Source organism: Hemitrygon akajei, chromosome 2 (genome assembly GCF_048418815.1).
Source record: "Hemitrygon akajei chromosome 2, sHemAka1.3, whole genome shotgun sequence".
Lineage (NCBI taxonomy): Eukaryota > Metazoa > Chordata > Chondrichthyes > Myliobatiformes > Dasyatidae > Hemitrygon > Hemitrygon akajei.
In genome coordinates, this window is record NC_133125.1 from 25,591,571 (window position 1) to 25,604,543 (window position 12,973).

At 38.8% G+C, this 12,973-nt stretch overlaps 1 protein-coding gene across 11 annotated transcripts in view; it reads right to left on the bottom strand.

Moving 5' to 3' along the window:
* The window catches only part of sema6a (sema domain, transmembrane domain (TM), and cytoplasmic domain, (semaphorin) 6A), a 98,046-nt gene that overhangs the window by 38,822 nt on the left and 46,251 nt on the right, over positions 1-12,973 (bottom strand). For all 11 annotated transcript variants that reach the window (XM_073068986.1, XM_073068956.1, XM_073069010.1 and 8 more), the window contains 6 exons: positions 12,677-12,737; positions 10,264-10,326; positions 9,889-9,990; positions 6,428-6,521; positions 3,632-3,751; positions 2,268-2,356 (listed from right to left, as the gene is read on the bottom strand). In XM_073068986.1, coding sequence (XP_072925087.1) covers positions 2,268-2,356; positions 3,632-3,751; positions 6,428-6,521; positions 9,889-9,990; positions 10,264-10,326; positions 12,677-12,737 — 529 coding nt within the window. The remainder of the gene's footprint in view (positions 1-2,267; positions 2,357-3,631; positions 3,752-6,427; positions 6,522-9,888; positions 9,991-10,263; positions 10,327-12,676; positions 12,738-12,973) is intronic.

Here is a 12,973-nt window from a genome sequence, read left to right on the forward strand (position 1 = left end):
ATAAATAGGGATAAATCTTGTGTCATATCCAAATTGTCCCATACAAGTGTTATACCATATACATTACAATTTGTACATACTCCAGAGATCATGTGGTTGCCTGACAACAGCAGTAAAAAAAACAGAATACTCCAGGCTAAATTGCCAGTAAAGATCTTCTCTAACCCCAAAAGCTGATCATGACCAAACCGGGACATAATGCAGAATTTCCTGAGGGTGGAAATTCACTTGGATTCCTCAGCTTATATAAATTTCCTAAAGTGGTGAAGATGGAAATATCCTAACTGATGGGTCTAGGTACTTTCTGGTGTGGTAACATCCAAGTTCAAAGTACACTTACTATCAAAGCAAGTATACTATATATAACATTGAGATTTCTCTCCAAACAGGCAGCCACGAAACGGAAAACCCCAATCGAACCCATTAAACAAAAGAAGACTGTCAAGCACCCAATGTGTGTGTGTGTGGGGTTGTGTAAATTGTGTAAACAACAAAAATAAGCATTAGAAGGGGCACTAAAATGACAAGGATAAGGTTAAGTCTCTAGCAAGATATTTGGCTGCCAGCTGCTGATCCCTCCAATTTAAGGTTTGTTTCCTGTTCATGAGTTCCTTTTTTTTCCTTATTGCTGATACCTATAGAATCTTGATACCCAAGGAATCCTGACCTTCAAGAAAAATAACAGAAGGTGGTCAGGGAAATTGGACTGGGAGGTTGCTAGCAGCCTTTATCATTTTGGGATTATACTCATTACAGAATCAAAGCAGTATAGAAAATATAAAACAGTACAGCAGAGTACAGTCCCATCAACATTGTGCCTGCAAGATCAATCTAACCCAGGGGTTCCCAACCGTTTTTATACCATGGACCAATACCATTAAGTGAGATGTCTGTGGACCCCAGGTTGGGAATCCCTGATCTAACCCTTACTCCCCACCCCCCCCCCCCCCCCACAAATACCCTCCATTTTTCTTTCTCCACATGCCTATCTAGGAGTCTCTTAAACGTCCCTAAAGTGTCTGCCTCTACCTCCACCCAGTCCAGTGGGTTCTTCACATCTACCCCTCTCTCTGTAACAGGCCTCCCTCTGCTATTTCCCCTTGTACTTTCCTCCACATACCTTAAGGCTATGCCCCTTCTATTTGCCACTTCTGCCCTGGGAAAATAGTATGCCTGTAGTCTGTTAATTTTGATTGGGAATTTAAAGGTATTTTCATATTTGGTGTAGATTAGGATATTAGTACAACAGTACAGTAAGTATAATATCATCTCAATGTGTTCCTTATGCATTAGAAATGCTCAGTACCATTTCTCAGGACAAAATTAATGAGTGCTAAATTTGTATTTTACCATCTGTTCATTTACTGGATAATCATATTACAGAAGTGTTTGTTTGAGTTTCATGTTTATATACAAGGGAAGCACATCCTCAAGCTAAATCAATCAACCTTTTCTTTCTATGAGAACCAACAGGAAAATGTTTCACTCGAGTCAGGAGCCTTTTTATAAACATTTTACAAAACTCCCTCTACTCCCTTTCTTGGACTGATGCTGCATTCAGGCCAGCATTTTAGGACAAATGTTTAAATCCCTCTGCAGTTCCAGAAACAGTAATCTTCCTGTTTTAAATGTTGGAAACTCATTTGATATGGACTGTTTAGCTTTCAGTTTGTGTTCGTGCCACCTCAAGCCTTGCCTGGCATATAGGATTGACTTGTAGGAATGATAAAATCATTATCACATAATTTCAGTGACCTTCTTAGCCTGACTCTGGATCTTAGCTGGTAGAATCACTTTGCAAGCACACACACAAACTCTCCAAGCATTTAACTATTGTGTTTAGTCCTGTGCACTCCGTCGGTATCCTTCCTTCTTCACAAACTTTGCATATATCTAAACCTAAACACGAGATTCTGCAGATGCTGGAAATCCAGAGCAACACACACAAAATCATGGAAGAACTCAGCAGGCCAGGCAACGTCTATGGAAATGAATAAAGAGTTGATGTTTATTCATTTCCATGGATGCTGCTTCCTCTACTATTTTGTGTGTGTTGCTCTATATATCTGTCTCTTTCATTGCAGAATACATTTGTTCCTATTATTCTTAGATTCTGCCCTGGCAATTATTTATTCACCTTGAATTGGATATGTTAGTTAAAAAGAAAGAAACAGCAAACAACATATCAAGACCGGTTTACTCCAGATTAGAGCAGTAACGATCTATAACTTTAGCCCCACAATATTCAGGAAAATTCTGATCACTACCTTTCCCATGGTGTTGTACTCTACAGCTATTTCCCGAAAGAAGAAATAGATATAATCTTTGTAATCCACAGCCTGGACAAAGTAAGGCTCTGTAACAAAATGAGGAAGCACATGTTTACACAGAGTTCAAACACTGAGTTTGAGCATATATAGATCATAGAACAACACATTGCAAGTGGAAAGAAAATGAAACATTTCCATTTAATACTTGTGCCCTGTGTCAGATGTGCAACTTAAGATAATGGCTGGAGTTAGATCTCAGCGGTATGATGCAGCTTTCTCAGTGAGATAGATAGCATCAGATGAAGCAAAATAACTGCATCATCACTATCTGCATGCAATTTCATATAGGAGAAGGGTTTTTAAATACACGGGACAACAATTTTTTTTGCTTCCTCAGAAACTTTTTTTGTTTATGATAGACTGCTTGACGCTGAACACAAATATAATTTCAGGCTACTTGTATCACTTGGGAATTTGGAGAAACAAGAGATATTTTATTGAATATAATGTGTTTAGTTGCATTACAGTGCTAATACTTTGCAATAGTTCAACTAAGCTAAATGTTTTGTTGATAACTTTTGTTTATACTCAGTGTCTGAGGCTTCTCTCTGAAGTGTCCAGCATTGACGGATTCTAGTTTCCCTGATACCGTTTCTCCATGATTGCAATGTCCTGGTGAAAACTTGCCACTGACAGCACCTAGATTTGCAGGGATGAAGTCTAGATGGGAATGCAGAGAATGAATCTTTAGTAACATGTTGCACTTCATGGTTTTGTATGCTTGAAGCATGTTATCAACCACGTAGCTTGGTGCTCTGTGGTTGCCAAGAAAATTATCAGCAACATCCTTGAATGCCTTCCATGTGATTTTCTCCGGTCCCACTAGAAGTTCTTCAAATTGCCTGTCATTAATGGCTTGTTTGATTTGTGGACCAACAAAACTGTCTTCCTTAATCTTGGCATCAGTTATTCTGACTTGAATTATGAATTGAAGTAACGAACATTGGTGATTTTTTTTAAAAGTGCATTATAAGGAAATTTCACAGTGATCATCAGGATCTGCAGCCCAAATTCCATAAGATACATCCAAAAGTATTCAGGAAACAAACATTTTTTGTTGTCCAGTGATATCAAAGCTGTGAGACGATGATATGAAGAACATTCCACGAGGTGTCTGTGGAATGTTTCTGAGATGCCCTGAGGTATGCTTTATGAGTAAAGTGTGACACCACTTGTACCTCACTCAAATTAAATATCTCCTTTCTTCAAGGAAAATAAAATCCACAACATCTTTAATAATTAAAGATAATGACTGGTTGGCTGCCTGACAGCAAGGTGTTGAAACGTTTCTGTTTTCTCACCTTTCAACCATTTTGAGTCGTGTTTTACTGTCCGCAGAGTTGGACTCTCCCCAAGGCTCCGATATATAACTGCGTCAATGGCAAGGAAGTCAGTTACAGTTGCTGAATAAAGTTTACCTTCTGGAAGAAACAGAACAAAAAAACAACACACACTATCAGACAATGTAGCTTTGAGGGGAAATATGCTGTAAAAAGTTTGAAATTTCCCACAGATTATTGCAATATTACGATTTTAATTCAGGTTTGGATATTTTCTTCAGTTTTGCTTTGATCTTAAAAGCAGCCTGACTTTCTTTTATATTTGGGAGTGCACTAGTTTGTCAACAAATCCTTTTCTGCCCTAAACTAAATGCTTCATTAGTAGACCTGATCAAATTTCACTGTGATTCATTTAACTTCAGAACCATTTCCAAAAGCAAGAGAAATAATTTTTTAAAAACCCTACATTTATCATTGTCAGCAAATCTGCTTAAAATTTCATAGTGAAAGTTTGGATTCTGGCCAAGTCTGGACAAGCAAGGTATTGCTGTAAGACTTCCTACTCAGGCCCATATGTCTGCCTGAATGTCCTACGTCCCTTTCATCTGTACCCTTGATTACACACAGTGTTGACGCATACAGCTTTCCAAGCAGATACTGCAACCAGATCAAATCTTCATTCTTCCAACAAAATATTTGTCTGAAATTAACATTCCTGTCTCTGCCCCACTCTTTTCCCTCCCCATATGTGAGAATATTTTGCATTGTTTATCTTCCATTCTTTAAAACCTTCTGGATTAAAAAGCTTGCTTGAATCATGGTCTAGATTTTTCAATGTTGCTGTGGGGTATTACCTTTGAGCAAATAGCTTACTTAGTAGTTGCATTTTTAACATAAATTACAGCAAGCCCCCACTGTGATAGAAAAGTCAGTAAACAACTTGCCTTTATATAGCACTGTGAATATAAATAATTTGTAAAGGCGCTTCACAGATGGGCAAATGGAAAATGGGCTCTGGGCCAGGAGAGATTCATTAGGAAGGGTCGGCACATGTTCTGCTGGAGAGACAGGATTTGGGAAGGATTTAAAGGGTAGGGGATGAAGAGCTGATGGAATTTAGGGAAGTAATTTTTGAGAACTCAAAGCCAGAGCACTTAAAGTTCTGTTGATTAATGAAATGAGGAAAACAGGAGGCCACTGTTATAGAGACAGAATGTCGGGGCACGTCAATGAATGTCTCTGATAAGTGCATTCAAAAGTTTCAGTAACCACTACAGGTTAAACATACTACTAAATACGTTTAAAATGTTTCTTAATATTAAAATGCTAGAAACACTTAGTTGTATAAGGTTGAATAACAATATAATTTTTCTGAAGCTTTTACACTCATTTCTCTACTGCAAAGTTGGTGCAGATTCACTGAGCAAACATCTGAGTGTATCTGCTTGACACTTATAGGAAGTTTGGGCTTAGTTACCGGATTCCAACATGCAAGGCAATGACAGTAATCGTAGAACAGACTTGATGGACCAAATGGCCTAAATCAGCTCACAAATCTTATGGTCTAATGATTCGCTAATACTGAATTCAGTATCTTTGCTCACAATCACCAGCCATTATGTGTAAATTTTTTGCCTATTATTGGCAGACATAATGGAGCCCTTGCCGGCTGCCACAGATCTGATTGATGTGTAGTGCCCTTAAAGTGAATTGGACATAGTTCATGAGGATGAGAAAGGAAATCACTCCAGGTCCACAACAGTAAATAAAATTTGACGTAGAAACAAGCTGAATGAACTCAGCAGGTCGGGCAGCATCCGTTGAAATGAGCAGTCAACGTTTCGGGCCCAGACCCTTCGTCAGGACTGAAGAAGGAGGGGGCAGGGGCCCTATAAAGAAGGTGGGGGGAGGGTGGAAGGTGCCAGGTGAGTTGGAGAGAGGCGGAGATCACAGAGGGTGAGCAGTGAGAAATGGTCTCACTGAACTCCCGTCGAAGAGACTTCGCAGCGGAGTAATGAATAGTAAACACAAAGTACACTGCAGATGCTGTGGTCAAATGTAAACACAAAGTACACTGCAGATGCTCTGGTCAAATAATTTACATTTGACCACAGCATCTGCAGTGTACTTTGTGTTCACTATTCGTTACTCCGCTGCGAAGTCTCTTCGAGGTATGCCTACCCTGAAGAAGTTTAAATCTTCTCTTCGACGGGCGTTCAGTGAGACCATTTCTCACTGCTCACCCCCTGTGATCTCCGCCTCATCTGGCACCGTCCACCCTCCCCCCACCTTCTTTATAGGGCCCCTGCCCCCTCCTTCTTCAGTCGTGACGAAGGGTCTCGGCCCGAAACGTTGACTGCTCATTTCAATGGATGCTGCCTGACCTGCTGAGTTCATCCAGCTTGTTTCTATGTCTTGATTTGACCACAGCATCTGCAGTGTACTTTGTTTAGTAAATAAAACTTAGTGGGAAACAGGATATAAACAGTAAAACTTCAGATAATCTAAACTTTAAAGGGGTGGTAAGGTAAGAGGAGGAAAGATCATTGGATTGAGAAAGTTTACTGGCAATGGAATGACTGTTGTATTGGTCAAAGTATTCTGCACTCCCACTTAAACCTCTCCGCAATTGATAGGTTAGCCATCATTTGCCACTCCCCTTATATATCGTCTAGTCAGGCACTGATTTGCTTACAACATGATGGTTTGGCAAACCATGTAGAGTATTGTTTGTGTGAGATTGCATTTGATGAGAGGGCAAGTTAAATGAGTACCTTTTTACTGAGTATTCATCACAGAGTCTAGAAAGTTTCTTACCAGCAAAAAGTGCGACGTTGGCATGTTTTGGATCATAAGGGCACCTTGCCATTCCACTGATGTTGTCATCTCCAAGGACCTCCAGGGTGTCTAACTGAAACAGGCAAGAAGAATTCATGTTCAAATTATTGAGCAAAAGGCCAATAATATTGTTCAAAGGTGTTGTTAGCTTTGCATAATGCATTTTACTCAATGACGGGTGATCATCTACGACCATCCCAGCTTCAAAAGATGTGAAGCAATAACTCGTGCGAAGAGTTATTCTTGCAGCTGAAATGAAATGAATCTTTAATGTGTGTTAAATCTTCCTCAGTGGCAGGGTTCATAATACTGCTATAGATGTTTGCTTAAGATATAAAGAGAAAATGCTGGAGGGTACTGAGCAGGTCAGTTAGCATCCTTCAACCTGAAACTTTAATCCTATTTCCTTATCCACAGATGCTGCTTGACCGGCTGAGAATTTCTAGCAGGTTCTTTCATTTGAGTTCAGATTTCCAAAATTAGTATTTATAGTATGATTTTATATAATAGAGGCTGATATTTTAGTTCAGTATTGATGGAGATTGTTCATCATCAGAGCCAGCTTTTAGATAAAGTACTAAGCAAGAGACTCATCTGACTCAAAATCAAAGCCAATACTCTCAGGAGACTAGCGACATCTTTTCCCCGTGTTCTGAGCAGCCTCCTAAAAGACCAGTCGTTTCTCTGATTGTTTGTAGGCTCCACCTCGCTTACATTGTTTGCTAAATTCAAGGTCAGAATTACTTCAACAACTACGTAATGATTTGACAATTTCATGAAAGGTGCTGCTTAAAATCCAAATTCATCATCCTTTTATTTGGAGATATTTAAATATGAAAGCAGTTAACTTAAGATTAAGTTAAAAGAACATCAAGGTGTTCCAACGGTTCCGTAGTTAGAATTATGTAAAAGGCATTTTTCTCCTGAGGCTGCCCTATAGGATTGGATATATACCTTGCTGCACTTAAATGAGAAGACAGACACATCACAAAGGACCCAAAAGATCCAATTTCAGACTGCTGGCCAGTCTGAGACATTTCTAAGGTATTAGTAATGGTAAAGAATAGAAATAAGCGTAATAGTATTTAGATGATGTTCATTATTGACCAATGAGCTACTGCCAGAGTCTGGACTATTTCCATCAGTGGAATGACAAATCAACAGGTGTGGTAATCAGTATCCCTTATTCCGATGAGCAGATGGGGAAAGCATTAAATATTTGTATTTCTCCCGGTGGCAAATCTCTACGAAAATTTTTTGACACTAACGATTTGCACTCTTCTGGAGTGCAACAAATTTCCAGACTTTGATCTGCATCACTGAATGTACAGCAAAGATTGAATTGTAAAAGCTGGGGTGAAACAAGATAGGTGTCACCAGAAGCAGGTTAGTTACTGTAGAAGATTCATCTGAGGAGCTGTTGTACTGACTTTCCTTTCACCAGATCAGGTAACTCCGATTAATGTGAAACCAATCCCACTGTGAAACAAGAAACCTATTCGAGTATAATGCGCAAAAGTGGGAAAACAAATTTCAAGCCAAGCTGGAGAGACCACTTGCTTGAGCTGCTTCCAGGTATTAAAATTCAACAGCTGCCAAAGCAATGAGCTTAAAAAGACTGTCTGCTGCTCTCTCGATATGGAGATGACATTGACTGCAGATGTCTCTTTTCCTGATGTAATCAGCAATGGTAAATGAATTGCCAGGGCTTCTCTCCAGAAAATTGTGGAAACTTGCTATGTGTCTCTATAGTTAAATTGTACTGTTTGAGCTCTGCAGAACATAGCAATGTCAAGTCAGCATGCTGTTATTTTCTGTTGCCAGGAGGTAAGTGTTGCAGATCATGGGTAAGACTAAACTTCGACACTTGCAAAGTTCTAAGCCTCCTGTTCGTCCCCTTATTTACCATCCATCCCAGCCCTGTCATCCCAGGTAATTTCCCAGAATCACACTGGGCTCATCAAGAAAGACAGTTGCTTCACCAGGTCTCTTGTGAATGAATGTGAAAAGAAGGATAGATGACTTTGTCTCCACATAACTTTTCCAAATCTCTATGGAAAATATAGGCAAGCTACTATTTGAAACTGGGGCTTCATTTCCAGGTTTAATATCACTGGAGATATCATGAAATTTGTTAACCTTGTGGCAGCAGTACAATACATAATAATAGAGAAAAAGAAAACGGTAAATTACAGTAAATATATACATATAAAAAATAGTTAAATGTAATAAATAGTGCAAAAAAAAAGTAGTGAGGTAGTGTTCATGGGTTCAGTATCCATTCAGAAATCAGATGGCAGTGTGGAAAAAGCTGCTCCTGAATCATTTGAGTGTGTGCCTTCAGGCTTCTCTACCTCCTTCCTGATGGTAACAATGAAAAGACGGCACGTCCTGTGTGGTGAAGGTTCTTAATCATGGCACCGCTTTCTGAGGCACCGCTCCTTGAAGATGACCTGGATGCATTTTTTCTCATTTGGAATTTTAACAGTCCAGCGCATTCGATATCCGCAGAACATCTTTATATTACAAGTATATATCATTCTAATTGTTACACCTCTTGCTTAATGTTTACAGCTCATAAATAGGTCACTATGCCTCACAGATGCATTCTAATGTTTATGTTCTACCTGATCCTCCTTCATAAACCCGTGTCATTCCCCCTCACACATTTACCTAGCGTCCCCAAAAATACATCTGTTATTTGAGTTTTGTTCATAAATGAGAAGTGAGGGTCACAGGCAAATACATGATGTGATGATCGTTACCAGTGGCCCTTGTTGCTTCTGCTTCTTGTACCTGCAGAGCAAAGTCTACAAGCAGCAATTAGAGAACTGATAGGTCGTGTGTTTATTACAAAGTTTCTCAGAAGGCCACTTCTTTCTTTCATGCATCTTGAAACACAAGTCCAACCTTTGACCCATCTCAATTAATATCACGTGTCCCCCATTTAGTTTTGACACTGCTAATATTTGCTGTTTAACATTCTCATGTTGTGCGGCCCTCAAAGCCAAGGACAGTTTCGACTGGTTACATCATTGCTCACAGCTCTTTGTAACTGCTATTCCATCATTTCAAGATCTGGATGGAATTGTTTTAATATTGTGTCATTCTGTGCTTATCAGAAGCAGTCTGAATTAAAAGACACTAATAGACCGTGGCACGCTGAAATTGGATTGTCCCTTTTAAATGCAACATGAAGCCAGGCTGCACACCTTGGATAACAGAAGCACTCAGCTTAATTTGGAACTATATAATTGCCATATTATCTCTGATCAAAATACTTCTGAACACAGAATCTATTGAAAAATAAATAAGGAATTACACTGCCGACTTTACAATGAGATTCAGATACTGAATCAGAATGAGTTACAATCGTCTGATGTTGTCTCCCAGGATAGTAATGAGAAGCTTCAGTCAGAAAGGCATATGAAGGAACATACCTTATAGTTTCTGCATGATGGGTTAAAAGCATTTGTCCCACAGACGAATAACGTGTCATCGTTTCTCTTCAGAAGCAATTTAATGAAATTGTGACATTCATCCTAAAGCAGCAAAAGTTTATGTTACTGCCAGTTCATAGTACAATTGTGTTTTATTATTCAATTATTACAGTGCACTGTCTCTAAACCTGTAAGTACAGTGGAACAGTAAGCTATTACTTTCTAGCTCTATGAGTTTACCATTGTAACAAACAGAGCCATTAACAGCGGCACCCATTAGAAGAGAAGGCTAGTAGATTGGAAATTGTGTTTTATGATGACAGACAGAAAATCCACAGTGTAGTGACATCCATTAAGGAAATATTGCCCTCTCACCTTGTGTTTTCCCTTCATTCTACATATGTCAATATCAGCTTGTTTTGATCGCCAGGTTAACTTCTGTGAATATGAGAAGAATGATCAGTGGAATCACAACATCTAGTTGAACTTAATTTTTTCAATAAACAGCATTCACCATTTGTGCCTTGTGTATTCATAGATAGTGTGGTACATTTTAATTCTGGTCACCTTGCAATTTCATTCAAGATACAGTGAATGTTCCTGAGTGAGTGAGTGAGTGAGTGAGTGAGTGAGTGAGTGTGTGTGTGTGTGTGTCCTCGTGATAATTCAATTAAGTTCAGTAAATTTTATTATCTGTACATATATATCACCATTATACAACCCTGAGATTAATTTCCTTGTGGCCATACTCAAATCTATAGAATAAAACTAAATGAGAATCAATGAAAGGCTGCCCAGCTAGGGCATTCCTCCAGCATGCAGAACTAGAGAGTGTGCAATTCTAGATCTCCTACTGGGGATTGAGACAGGAGTTTGTGTAGGGGAACACTTTCAATCTCGTGATCAAAATGCCATTAGTTTCATGGTAATGATGGAAAAGGATAGGTCTGGTCCTTGGGTTCAGATTCTAAATGAGAGAGAGGACCATTTTGACGGTATCAGATAGGATCTGGGAAAGGTGGATTGGGACAGGTCATGTTTTGACAAAGGTATACTTGGTAAGTGGGAGGCCTTCAAAAGTGAAAAGTATGTTTCTGTCAGAATAAAAAGGCAAGGGTATCAGGTTTAGGGAACCTTGGTTTTCAAGAGGTAGTGAGGCCCTGGTTAAGAAAAAGGAGGTGTGTCGCAGAAACTAATGAAGTACTTGAGCATAAGAAATGTAAGAGAACACTTAAGAAGGAAATCAGGAGGGTTAAAAGAAGACGAGCTTATTTTAGCAGGAAAGGTGAAGGAGAATCTTAAGAGCTTTTACAGATATATTAAGAGGAAATGGATTACAAGGAACAAAACTAGTCCATTGGAAGATCAGAGTGGTAATCTATGTGTGGAGCTGAAAGAGATGGGGGAGAATGTAAATTTTTTTTCTGCATCTGTATTTACTCTGGAGAATGTGTATGCACAGAAAGTCAAGTTTGAACCTGGACTGCTGGACCAGCAGCATACCACACTACCATCTTATACACACTATCCAAGCATAAATATTTGTTGTTTTCTTTCAATCACTGCAGAAAATGTTATAGGAGGCTAAAAGGCATTTTCATAGACTTTAATGGATTTACTATCTTGATCCATGGTAACAATATGCCTTGATTTACTGTAAATGACTATATTACTCCAGGGGGTTCCATTTTAATGAGATTTAATTTCCATTGTAATACTGGTTTTTACAAACAATACAAAACAATCTGCATGTTTGAATTTAAATTTTGCACGATAATTAAGAAATACCCAGCTGAGAAAATAATTTTGCCTGGCACTTTTTACACAGATTTGTTGTGGCACACCCAGATCATTTCAAGCTTTTGCAAATAGGTTGTTTGTAAGATGTAAGTGCCTAACAAAGTGAGCACTGAGTGTATGTTCAGGGTTTTCTGTTGCCACAGCCCATCCACATCAACTTTTGATGTGTTGCACACCACTGTTGTAACATGGAGTGATTGAGAGTTACTGCCTCCTCCCTGTCAGCTTGAACCAGTCTAGTCATCCTCCTCTGAACTTTCTCATTAATAAGGTGTTTTCGCCCACAGAATTTTCGTCCACTGGATGTTTTTTAGTTTCTCACGCCATTCTCTGTAAACTTTAGAGACCGTTGTGCATGAAAATCGCAGATCAGCGGTTTCTGATATACTCAAATCAACCCATCTGACACTAGCAATCATTCCACAGTTAAAGTAATTTCGATTACACCTCTTCCCCATCCTGATGTTTGGTGTGAACAACAACTGAACCTCTTGATCATGTCTGCATGCTTTAATGCACTGAGTTGCTGCCACATGATTGGCTGATTAGATATTTGCATTACTGAGCAGGTGTACCTAATAAAGTGACCACTGAGGGTATGTTCGCCTGAACAAAACTTTCCCATAATTACATTAAATGAGAATGGTACTATGAAATTTAATGGAGGGTCTTATCTAAAATTTCCTTAACTGAGAGATTATTCCCCTCCATAATGTAGACACAATCTGTTTTCTCTCCCTGGCAGTTCTAATGAAGGGTCTTTGACCTGAAATATAAACTCTGATTCTCCTTCCACACAGACTTGTTGAGAGTTTCCAGAATTTTCTGTTTTCATTAAAAGATATTAGTTGTCTTTGTTTACCCTATACTTTATCACCAGATTTTCTAATTTACAGGAGTTGAGTCTTATCTGGGTTCTGCACATGGGGCCTCGTGTGTAAACCGTGAGAGTAGCATCTCACAACCGAGGAAAGCATATGCAACTTACTTTGTTAAAATTAATCTGTTCTTTGAATGATGTATCCATTTCGACAGTGTAAATATGGTCTCTATAAATAGAACAAAATTTGACATGTTCATTTCGGGCATCAACCATAATGTGTAGAATCTTATCACGCTAACCAGACAGGAAGTCAAGAGGAAAAAAAATCATTCAATTTTAAATGCTTTATCATATGATAATACAACTATTACAGATGCATTAGAAAGGATTTTTGTTCAATAGAATATTCATAAACTAGAGCAAATTGGTTTCCCAATAGCTCTTTATTAAATGAGCCGATGA